This window comes from Pantherophis guttatus, chromosome 3 (assembly GCF_059756535.1).
Source record: "Pantherophis guttatus breed Tessera chromosome 3, ASM5975653v1, whole genome shotgun sequence".
Classification (NCBI taxonomy): domain Eukaryota; kingdom Metazoa; phylum Chordata; class Lepidosauria; order Squamata; family Colubridae; genus Pantherophis; species Pantherophis guttatus.
This window is the reverse complement of record NC_142065.1, coordinates 40,233,999-40,251,874: the sequence shown is the minus strand read 5'-3', so window position 1 is coordinate 40,251,874 and position 17,876 is coordinate 40,233,999. Positions and strand designations below refer to the sequence as shown.

Sequence of the window (17,876 nt, the reverse complement as noted above, 5' to 3'; positions counted from 1 at the left end):
GGCCTTCCCCAGCCTCCAGAACTGGCCCATGTTCTTCCTCAGTCTCATCACTCTCCGACTCCGCTGCCAGCTCTGCAGGCTGCTGGCAGACCACAACAATCTCTTCCTTGAAGGTCTAGACCAGGGGTGTCAAACTCAAGGCCGGTGGGCCGGATTCGGCCCAAGGAGTACTTAGATCTGGCCCATGGTCCCACCCTGGAAACAGTGAAGGACCCTGGGACTGGCCTGCGGTGCTTCTGCCAGTGAAAACGGGCTCCCGAGCTCTGTTTTTGGCTGCCATGTCTTCCTCCAACCCTCTGCCAGTGAAAACAAAGCTCGGGAGGGTTGCAGGACACAGTGACAGCTGGAAATGGAGCTCAGGAACCTGTTTTCACTGGCAGAGCACTCAGGCCAACACAGGTGCCCCGACAGGAGTGACGTCGAGCTGGCCACACCCAAACACAACCCTGATACTGCCCTCAATGAAATTGGGTTTGACACCCCTGGTCTAGACCTTCATTCCCTCCTCTTATAACATATTTTCACCAAGCTTACAAAAAAAAAAAAAGCCCACCAACAACCTGTAATCATTGCTTCTCTGATCACAGAATAACAGAGTTGGAAGGGACCTTGGGGGTCTTCTAATTCAACCACTTGGTCAATTAAGAAACCCTGCACCATTTCAGACAATTGTACAATCTCTTCTTTAAAATCTCCAGTGTTGGAGCACTCACAACTTTTGGAGGCAAGTCATTTCACTGATTGTCTTTCAGCTGTTTTAGAAATTGTCTTTCAGGTCTTTCAGCTCTCCTCTATTGCCAACTTTCTCAGGCCACTTCCTTCTTCCATTTGTTGGGGTAGAAAACTGCAGCAATAACCAATCCCCTGGCTCACAATTTTGAGAAGATTCATGTGGCAACCTTCCAGACTCTCCACAGTTCTACTTGCCAAGGATGACCTCCACAATTAGCATTCTGAGCAGCTCTGCAGTAATACCTCCAGCTCCTCAGGTCTTGACCATTGCAACTGTAGCAAAGCTAGACCTCTTCCTCACTATTCCTCACACCGTCTCTAATGCTTAACAGATGCTAATCATCATCCTACCATGCCAGTCTTCCTTCCTTTGATTTATTTTTCTTGCACTTTCTCTTCCTCCCTTTCTTCTCTCTGATAGATAAGACTGACTATACATGAGTCAAACCTGTTTTTGAGCTTGTTCTTGTACCGAGAAGCCCTTGTTTACATTTCACATAAATGAGATCACTTCTTCTTGTACTCATTGAAATTAAGAAGGAAATCTAATCTTTAAAAATTAAATTACAGATCTAAAGGCAAGCTCTATTTCATCATTAAATCTTGTAAACTGGTTTGGTAGACATTGATATTTTTTATTTTAGTTTTGGGATATATTTTGTGGTTAAAATGCTTCAGATATATTTTAAATCAGAAGTTGCAAATTTCATAGACCACCCCCCCTTTTATGAAAGGCTCACAGAAAGTGATGCATTTTTGTGTTCAAAGCCTTAATTATCCTTTGAATTCTGTTATGGTATAAAAAGTAATCCCACTATCTCCTTCTGTTTTCCACATATTACCAGCACCAATTTACCAAGCAAGTTGCTCATCTAGAATTCAATAGCCTATCTGCCCCAGACAGCCATAATGAAAATAAATCTCTGGATGAAACTTCATCCATATTGACCAAAAAAGCTTTTTTCTTCCTGTTAATCTCCTGGTTATTATGTGATGGACATATTTGGAGGACTCCAGGTTGTGTGAGGCTGGTCTAAAGAATCATGGAATGTGCCTATAGTACCAAAAGGTGAGGATTTGCTGGGAGACAAAAAGAGTATAGCACAGGGGTGTCAAACTCGATTTCATTGAGGGCCACATCAGGGTTGTGTTTGACCTTGGGGGGCTGGGATGGCATGGCCAGCTTGATGTCACTCATGTCAGGGGCACCTGTGGTGGCCCGAGTGCTCTGCCAGTGAAAATGGGCTCCCAATCTCCGTTTTTGGCTGGGGCAGCCTCCTGCAACCCTCAACCAGTGAAAACAGAGCTCAGGAGGGGTGCCTTCCAGAGCTCCATTTTCACTGGCAGAGGGTTGCAGGAGGCCGTCCCAGCCGAAAATAGAGATTGGGAGCCCATTTTTGCTGGCAGAGGCACTGTGGCCCAGTCCTTTACTGTTTCCAGGGTGGCCCCATGGACCAGATCTAAGCACCCAGAGGGCCAGATCCAGCCCACGGGCCTTGAGTTTGACACCCCTGGTATAGCAGGCAGAGACGACTTTTGAAGAAGAGAACCAGAACTGCATTTCCTCGTGTTGACTTTGAAAGCTGATATCTTTTCCTGGTGCTGAGTGGGGGCTGCTCATCTGGGCATTCTATCATGCTGACAGCCTCTTGAAAAACTGCCTGTGCCAGCTGCTTTGCATTATTGTTAAGCTCTCGGTCTCCAAATAGCTCCATCAATCCAACTTGTCAAGGTTTGTTGTCCCCTTATAGTGGCCAAAACAAAAAGTAAATCTAAGCAGCAGCTGTGTTTAAAAACAAAATCAAGCAAAGGAAATAGAGAGGTGGAGGAATGTAATCAAAACCCTTACTGCAAATTCCAAAAAAGGGGCCCCCTATTCAAACAATTAACTTCCTCAGAAAGTCAGGTTGGCAATCACAGAAGTGTTGGAATATAAGCCAAGGTTATTAATAATGGTAAATTTTACTTAGGTTTTCTATCATGGTTCTGTTTAGCTTTGCCCATGTGAAGGAAAATTTGTAATTCACCAAAGCTGCAGAAACTATTGAGATTCTAGAGTGCTTTTCTCACTATTTTATGTGGAATAAAATGTACAATTAGTAAAATCAAGTATACCAGAAAAACTCTAGCTGCTTGTATATTGATGGAATTGGCAGGAACTGCTCAGGAAAAAAAAGGTCTTAGGATTCTGATAGAAAGTTCACCAAACATGCTATGTGAGTAAATGGGAAAATTCACTGTTAGGAAGTATTTTAAAAATGGACTAAAAATAATACAGTAATCTTTATGTTACAGTGCTGTTTACAATTATATTCATAACTTCTCAAAGAGAAAATTAGAGTACGAAAAAATATATAGAAAAATGTATGCTAAAAATGAGAGTTTGGGTATCTTTCCAAATCATGAATAGCCGAAATAATTGGAGTCTCTGCCTTGAAAGGAAAAAATACTGTACTATGGAAAGCATTACAGAAGTTTATAATTTTATAAGGAAAATGGAGAGAATAGGTGGAGATAAAATTCTTCTTAGAATCATGAACCTGATTGTCAAATAGTTCAGAGCAGATCAAAAGAAGTACTTCTTCAAACATTGTCTAATAAATATAAGACTATAGTACCATAACTTATTTGGGTCTTGTCTAGAATTAACTAGCTGGTTGAAGACAAAAGTCTGGTGTGATGGGACATGTTATCTGTCTGAATGCACACACCTGAAATTGTACTTGTGATACCTTGCTGCCCCTACACTCTCTCAACTGCTTGGAAGAGACTGATAGTTGGCTACAATGATTATTTTATTCAGGGAGGTTTATTTACTCCTATGCATTTACTCTGAAGGAAGAAATTAGCAGATCCTCCTGCTTTTATTCTTTCTTGCTTTTTTATAGAATATCTATAGAATCAGCTATAGACCATAGGCACAGAGCAACAAGATGTGTTAGGTTACTTCCTTAGCAGAATGAATATACAAGAATATTGAGAAAATAGATGTCATTTATTATGTATATTGCTTAATTAAATCTTTCATATCCAAACTGGGATTGGATGGAATTGTTTTCTTCCACTTCAGTGCAGCTGGCTTGAACCACCACAGCCATTTTAGACTCTTTTTAATTTAATATTTTGTTCAGAGAAAATTGGAACACCAAGTGGTTTTAAAATCTCGTTTCCAAAAAATGTTAAAACATGCTTATTGCTTAGTCATTCTCTCAAACACTATGTTCAGTTCCACACCACACCACACATGAAGAAGGACCCAATCCCACCAGGACAGATTCTGAGTTATCATCAGAGGACTAGAAAGAAACTGATACTTCCAAAAATAAAACGAGGGAACAGAAAAATGAGGGGGATAGATTAGCATTTTATCTGCTCAGAATTAAAACTCAGGATTACAGATTTACATTCCAGATGACAATTTAAGTAAGATATTTTTTAAAAAAACAAAAAGTTTATTCTGTAAGGAACGAAATTTATTCTGAAAAGAACTAGAATACAACATACTGAACTGAAGCTTTTTCTTCATAGTAGTATCTAACAATCCAATAGAAACTGGAAGAAATGTGGCACATTTTTAATCTGTGTGATTTCCATAGATACCCCTGTTCTGTAAATACTCTTAACTTCACTGGCAAATTTTCAGGGGACACGTAATGTAGCTGTGTTCATAGGAATTTGGTATCTGAGTTAGATTAGTAGGCAATCATTAATATTGTTTCCCCATTTTGTTTTTCACATTTTCTGTAATATAATTTTGCTTCAGTTCTTGGCAACATTCTGACACTTCATTAAACACATTGAAAGTAATGGAAAAAAAGAAAGTAAATTGTGGTTCCTGGAATATCAGTCAAATTATCCATAATAAAGTTTTTAACCAACCAAGCGCTCATTGGTACTTATTTCTGTTCTGTTCAAATTATAGGAAAGAAGAACCTAACTTGTACTAGATTTTTAATACCTGCTTTTCTGATAGAATAATAATTATTCTATTAGAATCAAAGTATCTGAAGATAATATCTTATAAACAGTTCACATCAACAGCTGGAATATGTCTTTTATCATACTTCCATCTAGGAAATAATTAGATTCTTTATTATTATGTCCAGAATGACATTGCCACCTTAAAACATGTGATTTTTTTTTAAAAGATAGGTAATATGAGATCAAGATAAGTATTAAATTATGAGTGGGAAAATAAAAGCAGTTCAAAGAGAATACATAGATTTTATCTCCAACTATTGTTCCAACCATTATGAACTTGAAACATGCCAATCACAAAATGGGCCATTGTTCCAGAAGCAGTGCAGCTTAAAAATGAACTTTTTTGAAAGATTCATAGTGGATCCTAACTGTGGGAGCCATTAAACTGTGGAAGAGCCTGCTTTGCTGAAGTCATAAATTGCTCCAAGAAAAGATTGGTCAGCTATTTGTCCAGGTTATTCCTGCATTGGTCAGGGTCTTGGATCAGAAGATCTCCAAGGTCCCTTTCAACCCTATGATTCTTTGACCCATTTTAAAGTTAGATCACTTTCAGAGTTGACCTACTGGTAAGTTACCTCCTAACTAACAAATGAAATGAACCTTTTAAAAGAAAAAAAATTGTTAAATATGCAGGCATTCATGCTTCCTAACAGTCTGTAATTTGAACACATTCCTGAATATGGAGACAATGGTTAAAAGAGGCAGCTTTCTATTCTGAAATTAACTCAATCTTTTAAATAATGTTTTCTTTGAGAGATGTAAGAAATCTTGTATCAAGATAAATTAGTGAGGAAAGACCAAAAAACAAAGTCTATAATAATTTTTGAAAACCTCTTCCATGTATTGCTCAGAAAGGTTTGGTTGAACGTAACATACTCTGATTTAACTTTAGGTGAAATTCTGTGGCAACTTTTAAAATTATAACATAATGAAGGCTACTAAACCAAGTTTTAGCACTATATAAATAAGACTTTGTGAATTCAAGTAAAATATTTAGCTACTGTTCACCTTTTCCCCCTTGTGTGGCCCCCTGTCGCTAGCTAAGGACCTGAACTAGTGATTTAAAACAAGCATTAGTACTTTGCTAAACAATTCAATAAATAAGGCAAACCTGAACAATTCAGCTACCTAGTTGAGTTTACTTTCAACCAAAATGTCTGGTTCATAAACAACAAGTAGAGAAAATAAAACTAAATTTTGGTTGACTCTTTAGGAAACTTATAAACAGTAACTCATCCATGATGTTAAACCATGATTAGTCAGTTATTATTTTCAACCAATACCAATAAATGGGAAACTGGCACCATAAACAAAGAACAAGCCTTCAGCATATAATTTTTATTTCATGCAAGATCTTTGACCCACGTAAATATTCCTAAAAAATAAAAATGATGGGTGTAGCTTTGTATTCTAAGGAATTGTGTCAGGAAGAAAGACAAAAGTAACCTTCAAGATAGGGAGGATCTTGGAGGCTAGGGGAAGCAGAGACTCTTCCCTTGAGCTGTTTTGTAAAAGCATCTCTGACATGCATTCAAAATTCTGAAAGTATTTTTTCTACCCCAGACAGATGAATCCTTTGGCCCTCTTCAATTTAAAGAATGCCTCCTCCCTTTAACATTAAGGAGAAGAGATAAAAATAAAAGCAATCCTTCCAATTCTTAATTTAGGGGTAAGATGAAAATGTTGCTGCTACACATTCCTTCTTGCTTATTTACGTTTATTCTGTTAATGGTTTTATGGTTTTACATATATAAACCACTCAAAGCCTTAAAACTGGGGAAGCATAGAAATGACATACAATAAGTAAATATCTTTTCAGTTTATATACTCTCCATATGGTATTTGTCCCTTCTTAAAATAGCCCATAGATATTTTGAGCAGATTTGGTTCTTGGTATTAGCAATGTAGCAGGTGTATAAATGAGTTTCAAAGAAATTAAGAGCATTCTCACAGATGTACTTGTGTCTTTAAATATATTACCAAAAACATTAACAGTTTGACTGGCGCTCTATAAAAATATTGATCACAATTCATAATAAGTTGCCTGGATCTAAAATCATAAAACAGTGAGTTATTAGCTGGTTTATACATGCAGACATTGTCATTTTCTACATCATAAACATTTATTTCCTTGCTAATTAGTAGAGGTTCATTGTTCAAAAGTTAAAGTATTCCTAAAACCTTGCAGTTGTGTGTTAAGTGTTTCTCATACAGTTGCACCCCCTTCCAATCTGGTATAGAGCAGATGGCATTACTGTGCAATTAACAAGAACCCAGAGTTATCAGTTTGCCTATATATTGAGTGGAGAGGGTTGGGGGAATTAAATAAGTTGAGTAATAAAATTTCATCCATAATATTTTGTGGGAAACAGAAAGAAGAGGAAAGGGAAACGTTTATGTTGAGCAATTCAATCTATACATTAATAATCCTGTCATTGCTATATTAGTGCACTATTTTGACATCTTAATAATTAAATTTAAAAAAAATCCCAGCCATAGCAGCTGTTAGTTTTTATACCTGTAAGCATGAAAGGAGCACACACTTATATAAGCAGCAGTGGTAGGTCACCAACAGCCTGATGCAAAAGTTCCTTTTAACCATCTTATCCTTGACATTATCATAGCAATGCTATGTTTATTCCCTAAAAGCACCCTGGAATATCAATTGGAACCGGTGAACATGAAATCAGTAAAGTTCCCAGAGAAGTTAAAGTAAGGATTGCCCCTTAATCATTTCTTCAGCAATGCCTGATTAAATTAAGACAGAAGGAACAGGTACCTCTGAAAAGCCTCCTGAAGCATTATATCATTTCTCTTTTTTTCCACATTTAAAATTGGGAGCTTTTATCATATTTATATGGTAGAGTGCAGCTAATGTCACAAGAGAAAAATAGGATTTATTTTCAAGGATGGACCTAAATTGGGACTTCTTACTCATATGTGTTTGTCAGAAAAACTCCCAAGACACCTCAGACCCCACACCTAGGGACAGCAGATTGAAGTCTCCCAAAACCATAAGTCTGGAAAACTCCATTCCAGCCCAGAAATGGAGTCAAGGAGTTCAGGCGGAGAGATTGTTAAATAGGAAAATTGGTACAATAACAACAATCTAACCATCTGATTTGTAGAGTCCATCTTGAGGAAAAAGGTCTCACAACTAAAGAGAGTTGTAGGGTAGGGCTCATGAAAGCTGTAAGCAATTCTCTGATGATAATTGCCACATTCCCACCTCTGCCACAGAATCTCAGAGTCTTGAGTGTGATGCCACAGTTGAAACTCAGCCAGGCAAATTTCAGAAAGAGTGTACACACACACCCTTTAGGACCCAGACAATGCATGCCTTATCAGCTCTCTCATCCATGCTCAAATCACGGATGACAGAGGTCCTACTACATACCAACCTTACCCATTCATGATCAAATCATGGATGACATAGGCATTATTACAGATTGACCTGCCATTCAGTAGTAGCAGACAGAGGCCAGGGTCGCTGAAGGTCCACTGGCAAGGCATCAGGGATCAAGAAACTGAAACTCTTAAGAGACAATGGTTTTATGGTGGCTAAGAGTGACCTGCTCTTTGTCCAATTCAGTGCCATAAAAGGCATGTAAAACAGATGGAACACATATACTTTAGCTGTATTTTCTCTCCTGAAGATAAAACATTATGTAGATGAGCACCTACACTGCTCAGAAAACATGATTAATGTGCTTAAGGTGGCATCCTTATTTTTATGAAGAAGAAAGAGAATTTAGGAGGATGTAAAACTTTAGCAAACTACCTTATGTAGTTGCTCCAGTAATGTGTACAATGGTCTTTCATCAAAAAAATCAGATATTTTATATCATTCTATATTTGAGTATTAAATATATTTTTTTTAAAAAAATCTGAAAATAATTTGAAATAGAATTTTGGTAGGTCAAACTGTATCTAAGTGGTATTTTTGTTCAATCCAGCTCAAGCTTGATAGTTTTAATCCATAACTTCTCTACCCTGAAGCCCACCATACAATTAGTGCTAGTCTGTAAAAGTTAGACCATTTCTCAGACTAGTACAGGACATGATAAAACATATTTTTGAAATAAGGGGGTTAAAGTCTCTCACAAATTTTTTGGAAGAAAATTTTCATTGAATTTAAGACATAGATGTGTATCCAATACCTACAATACAGAGACATTATTAAGCATGACAGGAAAGTGAAGGAACTGAATAATCATGAAAACTGTACTACCCTTGATTAAAAATAAATATCTTCAAATCTTACTTCCACAAATTTTGTAGCTATTATTTTCTTTGAAGCTCTGTTTTGAAAAGTTTGACAGGTTATCATGTTCTTGCTTCATATTATCTGGCATTTCACTGATGCTTTCTGACCTTAAGATAAGGATTAGTTTTTTAATCAGCAAATTATGATCTCTGCCTCATTCACCTCTTCAGTAAATGTCAGCAGGAGAGATTTCCCTTCCTTAACTGGGACCAAAGCTGCAGTTTGCCACATTTCATCTCTTTACATGAGACTGAGTTTACAGATGCGCCCACTTGAAATAAGCATTCTGGAAAATTATAATTGTCTCCAAAGGTTGACATTCAAAGGCTTTCTACTCAGCTTTGAAGGTTCCCTATGAAATATGTCTGATGTGATACCAAAACATTCAGCATAAAACACAGATTTTGTTTTCAGAAACATTTATGCCACATCATAATAAGAACCCATCTTTTCAATTTGCTTTTAAAGCTATTAAATTGTTTTTAATAGCTCTAATACTGTTGTGCAGCACAATGCTTTGAATACTTAGAAATATACCCTACTGGAATGTCCAAACAAATGTGCACAGGATCAAAATTTTAAGATGGTTTTAATGTGTTTGTTTGTTTGTTTGTTTGTTTGTTTGTTTGTTTGTTTATTTATTTATTTATTTATTTATTTAAATTTATATACCGCCCTTTTCACGAAGGACTCAGGGTGGTGAACAGCCAAAGGTAAACACACAGAATACAAAAATTTAAGAACAGTTTAAAAAACATATTAAACAATTTTGGCCCAACAATTAAAATACCCCTTTTAAAATTAAAATTAAGCAATTGGAGAAGTTAGGCCAGCCCGGCTTGTTGAAATAAAAAAGCCTTGAGGGCCCGGCAGAAAGTACGTAAATCTGGAATCCTCTGTATCTCCAGGGGAGCTCGTTCCAGAGGGCAGCTGCTCCCACAGAGAAAGCTTTCCCCCTGGGGGCCGCTAGTTGACATTGTTTGACCGACGGCACCCTGAGGAGCCCCTCTCTGTGGGAGAGTACTGGCCAGTGGGAGGTTTATGTGTTACATCTGACTATTTTTAACCAACTTGTGAATCATTATCATCAAGCTAGACAGAAATATATTCATCCTTACAAAGACATTTCATTTTGCAAATTGAACTATTTATAAAAATTATTGTATTAAAGTAAAAACTTTTTTTGTTACCTGAGTGAACAATCATGTCTACCCTTTGTCAGTCAAGATTCACTGTACTCAAGGCAGGTCAATTCACTAATCAAGATGGAATGCCTGACACGCTTGATGTCAGGCTTCATTTGAAGTTGGGCCAGAGCTCCAGTTAGTACTGAATGCTGTGGTTGGGTTGCTAAAGAAGATAACCTATTGCAAACCTATTATATTGGCCTAGAAATAACTCTACTGATAACATCCTTATGTCCACACTTGCTTGACAGTAAATAGGAAAGGAATGAGAAATGGAAAAAGCCATTGTGAGCAGATGTAATGATTTCTAGTAGAGCTGCCCAGCATGTTGGATTCAAAGATATTTTTTGACACACAGTCTTTAAATCAAATGAAGGGGTTTTTTTTGGGGGGGGTGTTTTTTGGTTCCTGGGATTAGTAGCAATCTTGGGGAAACACACAATTTCTACTCTTGCATTCTCTAAAGCAACTTTTTGTTTGCTAATGTTGGGCAATGATTATTTATTACTTAGAAATATCCTTTTACTGGGACATAAAAATATAGTTAGTTAATTAAAATAATGTCTATCTTGTCCAGCAATGTATTCATCAATCATAACTTTTATTATGGTCATTAATCAATTAAAAACAAAAGATAACTTTTGAGACGGCAAATAAAAATCATAATCAAACTAAATACTTATAAAATTGAGATGGTCAAGGTGCTTTATGTCTGACAAATAGTAAAACAAACTGAGAAAAATAAAATCGCATTGGTTGAATAATAATAGCACTGTACTCAATTCTTCAGTCAATGCCAGGAACCCTTTGATGTTATGTGAGAAGAAGAAGAAATAGAGACCAATACAATTGATTAAAACCCCATTCAGTTTGTTGAGCAGGAGATATCTGAAATGTGATTCCTGTGATACATTTCTAGAAGAAAGGTGCTCATAGACATATATACATACCAGTACATTCATACATACATACATACATACATACATGCATGCATGCATGCATGCATATACATATACATGCACACACACACACACATAAAAATGATGTGTAAAAAGCAAGATTTGGGGGGGGGGATCTGCATTTGACATCTCATTTTAAAGATTTGCCCTCATTTGTCAGTTTGGAATATCACAATTCCATCTTCCATCTTTTAAAAAGCAGGTTATATTAGACACCAAATGTTTGTATATAGGCTAAAATATTACAATTCCTCTGTTGAACATGCTTTGTATGGCACAAACTCTAGTAGGTATCTTTCACCATATTCTTAAAATGTATCAAAAAGCTGAGACATTAACAAAATAAATTAACTGCAAGGAAAGTAGTTGGAACAATGAAGTAACTTTAAGTCTTGGCAATTGTGACTTACATGGAGATCTGTAGCTCTAAAGGCTTCCAGCTAATACATGTTTTTGGTCTATGACATTTGGAAATTGTATTCATACATCACCCTAAGCCAAATCTAGCACATCTTTTCAGACAGAAAAAAATGTGAGAAGTAAGTTTAATGACAAAAATTAGGCCTGTTCAGTTCCCTTACATGCAATGCCCTCCAGATGCAAGTAATATTAAATTGAATATTTTAATCTAAAATGCTGATGTCTAAAGCTGAGTCCCTCTTTCATCTTGAGGTTCATGCAAAGGGGTTGTCACATCAACAACAGACTATTTTCCTAACAGAAAATACACCATATTTTTCAGAGTACAATGATCTGGACTATAAGATACCTACCATTTTTGGTGAGGAAAACAAGAAAAGAAATCTGCCTCTGCCTCCCAGCAATTTTGCCTCGTTGCAGCAAAATTATGGGTGCAACACGGCGCACCCATGTAACACCTCTCCTGCGCAAGCTGCACTGGCTCCCGGTGGTCTTCCAGGTGTGATTCAAGATGCTGGTTACCACCTTTAAAACGCTCAATGGTTTAGGACCTGGGTATGTACGAGATCGCCTTCTGCCACCGGTAGCCTCCCACCAGCCAATATGCTCCCACAGAGAGGGACTCCTCAGGGTGCCATCAGCCAAATAATACCGACTGGCGACACCCAGGGGGAGAGCCTTCTCTGGGGGGGACACCTGCCCTCTGGAATGACCTGTCCCTGGAGGTTTGTATGATCCCCGACCTTTGTACCTTTCGCCGTGCCCTTAAGACCCTGTTGTTCCAACAGGCCGGGCTGGCTTAGAATATGAATTTTAAATTGGGTTGTTTGTCAATTTTTAACTTTGTGGGCCAAATTTAATATATTCGTTTTAAATTGTTTTTAAATTTTGTGAGTTTATGTGTATTTTAACATGGCTGTACACCGCCCTGAGTCCTTCGGGAGAAGGGCGGGATAGAAATTTAATAAACTAAACTAAACTAAACTAAACAGCAAATAGCCTGCTTTACTTTCATTTTTGTTTTCAGCATAGCTTGATTAGCACAAGAAAAAAAAAATCTGCTCCCAGCAATTTACCTTCTTGCAGCAAGCAGCAGAGGTCTGGGCAAAACAGCTGAGAGTAAAACAACTGAGAGTTGGGAGGCAATCCAATCAACTTGTGCTAATTAGGCTGTTTCTTCTTGCTGCTTGCTGCAAAGGAGGTAAACTGCTGGGAGGCAGAGGCCAAAGGGTGGGGGCCAGTGGGTGGGTGGGGCTATATTCAGTGTATAAGACCCACCTAAATTTTCACCTCCTTTTAGGGGGGGGAAAGGTGTGTCTTATACTCTGAAAAATACGGTAACTTCAAAATATTCTCTGTCAATCCTTTCCTTCCGCATCTCTTCTCGTGATAAATAAGAAAAAGTCCCCCCTGATTGCCTTCTTCCTTTCATTCTGATTCAGTCTTACTTAATTTGGCTAGATTTATAGATGAGAAAAGCTCATCAGAGATCTTTCCATTCTTCCTTATCACCATTCTTCGCAGCATGTTATACAAACAAAACAGACCCGATTTTGTTTTGTTCATTTTGAAAGTGGGTTGAGTTCAAAACAGCTCTGTTTTGCACTTGAAACACTTCCAAAATGATCAAAACAATTGCTTGACACTAAAAACTGGGGCATTAGAACTCAGATAGTTTGAATTTGAACTGCTTTGCATAACTTAGACCAGTGTTTCCCAAAGTGTGGTACGCGTACCCCCAGGGGTACGGGAAGAGTTTGGTGGGGGTACATGTTGCACCGGAGTTTGGTGGGGATCACATGGGAATATCCACTACACCGGGCTTAGCTGCGCCCACAGAACAAGGAAAGAAATAGGCGCGTATCACAGTTTTTACACGGGAACTGGGGCCATCGTACATCGTATCGCAACTCATTATGGTGGGAACTTCTGCGCATCCTTTGCGCAGCTCGGGTTCAGCCATTTTTAAACTGCGGGAACATTAACAGTTGACGTTGAGCCACGGAGCTGTTTAAACGCCGGTGAATTGCAGTGTTATCTAACGGTTAGACAGCCTTGTGAGGCGTGACACGGCATGAATATACTGCACTTCGTTACAGAGACAACTTACTTCTTTAATAGTTAGTTCCGGGCGCCTGTTATTGTGCTTTAGTAAGTTCCACTGATTTTGATTATTTTTATAAAATACAATTTTTATCCCTAACAGAGATTATGGATCGCTGGTTGAAATTTGGAACTACTAAACCGAAAGAAAGTAATGATTGTAGTAGCAATCAACGAACAGGAAATAATGAAATTAACGACGAATCAATTTCAATTCTGAAAGAACCTGTTAAGAAAAAAGCAAGGAAAACTCGCAAGTACGACAAAGAATATCTTAAATTTGGAGTCTCATGGACTGGAGATGAAAATGAGCCTATTCCACTTTGCGTCATTTGTTTTGAAAATCTAACAAATGAAAGCATGAAACCATCCAACTTAAAGCGCCATTTTGAGACAAACCATAATCAGTACAAAGATAAACCCATAGATTTTTTTGAAAATAAACTTAAGGGTTTAAATCACTCTCGAAAAGTAATGCGGGGTTTGACGGGAGGTGACAATCAAAAAATACTAGAAGCTTCGTATCGCGTGTCGCTTTTAATTGCCAAATGTAGTGCAGCGGAAACCATTGGCGAAATTTTAATCAAGCCTGCAGCCAAGATAATGGCAGAAGTAATGATAGGAGATAGAGTGAAGCAAACTTTTGACCGCGTTCCTCTCTCAAATAATACAGTTCATCGACGAATCATTGATATGTCTAATAATGTAAAACAGATGTTATTATCTGATATTTCTCAAAGTTATTATGCATTGCAAGTCGATGAGTCCACCGACATTGCAAATTTTGTAAATCTTATGGCATTTGTTAGATACGAAAAAAATCAAGAAATTCATGACGACTTTTTATTTTGCCAGCCTTTATTAGGTCACACAACAGGAGAAGATATCTTTAATGTTATGAATACATTTATGCAAGAGAACAAAATTGATTGGAATAGATGTGTTGGAATAAGCACAGATGGAGCAAAAAGTATGGTCGGAATTAATAAAGGACTCGTTGCAAGAATTCAAAATGTTGCTCCAAATGTCATATCCACACATTGTTGCATACACCGAGAGGCTTTGGCAACACGTAAGATGCCCGCTGATCTACAGAAAGTTCTGGATGAAAGCGTGAAAATCATTAACTACATTAAAAGCCGTCCTTTGAATGCACGACTTTTTTCGCAAATATGTGAAGAAATGGGAAGTAGTCATACCCAGCTGCTTTTTCATACCGATGTTCGTTGGCTATCTCGGGGAAAAATTCTAAACCGATTGTTCGAACTTAGACATGAACTTCAATGCTTTCTTAATGATAGATTTGAGCTGAGAAATTGTTTACATGACTGGAAATGGCTTTGTAAACTAGCATACTTAGCAGATATATTCTCTGTTTTAAATTGCCTCAACTTATCGTTACAAGGCAAAGAAATTTCATTGTTTCACGTTCAAGATAAAGTGAACGCTACCATCGTAAATTTATGGCAAAAGAGAGTTGGTAATGGAGAAGTAGACTCGTTTCCCTCTCTTCATGAGTTTATAACAAGTTCGGCTACTAAAATTGAGGCTGATACTCTGAAATGCATAATACAGCATTTGGAGAGTTTGCAAGTTGGCTTGAAAAACTATTTCCCTGATTTAAACAAAAATATTGAATGGATAAGATATCCGTTCAACATTAACACAACATCCATGCCAGAAGATTTGTCGCATGCGGAAGAAGAGCAATTGTTGGAGTTAGCTTTGGACGGATTCTTGAGAAATAAACATAAGGGGTGTACTTTAACATCATTCTAGTTACAAATGCAACGTCTATCCGGTTTTAACAGAAAAAGTCCTGAAATACATCTTGCCTTTTCCAACTTCATATTTATGCGAAGTTGCTTTTTCTGCATTTGTAGACATTAAATCGAAAAAAAGGAACAGACTATTGGACGTGGAACCGCATCTCAGATTAAAATTAACAACCAGGGAACCAAATTATGATGATCTGTCATCTCAACATAAACAATTTCATCCTTCTCATTGAATCAAATAAATGTTCTTTATAATATAACTTTCGTTTATTTTGTGTATGTACCAAAAAAAGAAAAAATAAATATATTTTGATTTTTATTAAAGCATATGTTTTTTATGAGAGGTACTCAGCATTACGAAAATTATAGAAGGGGTACACATATGTCAAAAGTTTGGGAAACACTGACTTAGACTAAGTCTCACAAAGAGGCAAGAAATGGCAAAGCTATATTTGGATTATATCATTTTATATTGCAAATGATACTTGACTGCATGGTCTTCAACCACCCCAAAAAAAAAATTCTTATAAAACAAGATATTGGCAAGATGCTCTAGAACTCAGTTTTTCAAATATACCAGTTATCTATATACATAAATTTTATTATTAGGTTATTTTAGAAAGAATATTCAGCCATGGGAAACCTTGTTCATGTGACACCATCTGGAAATATTTGCTGGCTTTTCAATCATAGAATGTATGATATGGGATCTCATAGGACATCTAGTTCAATCTTCTTCTCAATAGAGAAATCCATTAAACTATACCCAGTAGATGAATATCTAGTTCCTGCTGCAAAACTTTTGTAAGAGTGACTCAATCTTTATTCCGGGCACAGTGTTCCACTTTGGGAAAAATAGGTCATAGACTAGTTTTATGAAATAACCAAGTGACATGCAGGGGGAAAAAGACATATAAAGGCAGAATATCATTTTACCATTTGGAGTGTTTTTCTCTGAAAGCAAGGAAATTGGAAATTCCTTAATGATACTTTTGGAAAACTGCATTATATATCAAAACTGACCAATGCAGAAAATCCTTACATATTTTCCTGTGTAATTGGCAAAGCTGGTTTTTTTTTTCACTACACATTCACCTATTGTCTTGTCCATTCGCCAGCCAGACTGAGCATTATTTTGGCAGAAAAGAAAGCATATGTTCATAAATCTCATTGTAAAAATGGCATGTTCTCTCTTGATACAGTCAATCATTTTCACTGTTGCTTTTTCAGAATGACGGGGTCCACATCCATGTCTCTTCCATGCTGTGTTTACCTTTCAATCATAACTTGTCATTCATCTTGGAAAAAAAAAACCCCAAGGGGCTCAGCTGGAACAGATTAGGTATCCCAGAATGAAAGTGACTGAAATTGGTGTTTATATAACCTGGATCTCCATCTCTCTCTTTCCTTCTTCCTCTCTTCACACACACAGACACACACACACAGAGAAAGAGAAAGTGAAAAAGGAGGGAGGGAGAGACAGAGAGACAGAGAGGATTTTGTTAAGCATGAGGGTTCATTCTGTTAAGTATGACACAAAAAAAAACAATAGTTTAAGGCCTAAAAATTTGAACAATGAAATATTTTGTGCAGTTTTTTTAAACTAACCTTGTCTACTGATGCTTGTCCTCAGGGGAAAAAAAGTGAAATATCCAGGTAGCTCACCTTCAAACAAGGGTGGGCTACTTTATTGCAGCCAGGGACAACACTTTTAATTTTTTTAATTAACAACTGTATTATTGGATATCCTAGAGTCACGGGGATTATGGTAGTGACATTATCAGAAGAGAAGTGGTCAACAGTTTAAACCAGAGTTCCCCAACCTTTCCGGGTTTGAGGTCTGTTGAGAAGGAGGGAAGAGGGGATGCTTCCGCATGAATGGCTGGCAAGTGTGAACGCAGCTCCATTTGCATGAGTGATGGGCACGCGCATCTGCTGCTTGTACAAATGGAGCATGCGGAAGCACTTACCCAGTGCTTCTGCAGCCCCATTCTGAATTTCTCACAGCCAATGGTGAAATGCTACCGGTTCATACTGGTTTGGGCAAAATGGTAGTGATAAAAATTACCGGTTCGGGCAAATTGGTAGTAAAAAAAAGCTACCGCTTCCTCTGAATCGGTATTATCGACGATCAGCTGTGCCGTGTGATTTAAAATCGCTAGAAAGTAGGAAATCCTGCTTTCTAGTGATTCTAAATCATGCAGCACAGCTGTTTCCCCCCCCCTCGCTGTTCTACTTACTTCCCAAGCACGCTTTTGGCATGTACTGTGCATGCATGCGCAGCACGCATTTGTCACGCAATGCACATGCGTGCATACAGCGCACGCTTGGCGTGCATCACACATGCACAGGCAGCGAACCGATGGCAAAAGATTTCACCACTGCTCACAGCCCAGTAGTGGACCACAGCCCAGTGATTGGGGACCCCTGATTTAAATCTTTTGGTTGT

General features: G+C 37.7%; 1 protein-coding gene across 1 annotated transcript; it reads left to right on the top strand.

Annotated features, from left to right (window-relative positions):
- The first annotated feature begins 13,757 nt into the window (after positions 1-13,757).
- Positions 13,758-15,428, top strand: LOC132711179 (zinc finger BED domain-containing protein 5-like). Its single transcript, XM_060689554.2, has one exon. The coding sequence runs from the start codon at positions 13,758-13,760 to the stop codon at positions 15,426-15,428; it is 1,671 nt and encodes a 556-aa protein (XP_060545537.2).
- Positions 15,429-17,876: the final 2,448 nt, after the last annotated feature.

Bases quoted from the DNA above. Each gene is read 5' to 3' on its own strand.
- LOC132711179 (XM_060689554.2), top strand. From the start codon at position 13,758: ATGGATCGCTGGTTGAAATTTGGAACTACTAAACCGAAAGAAAGTAAT.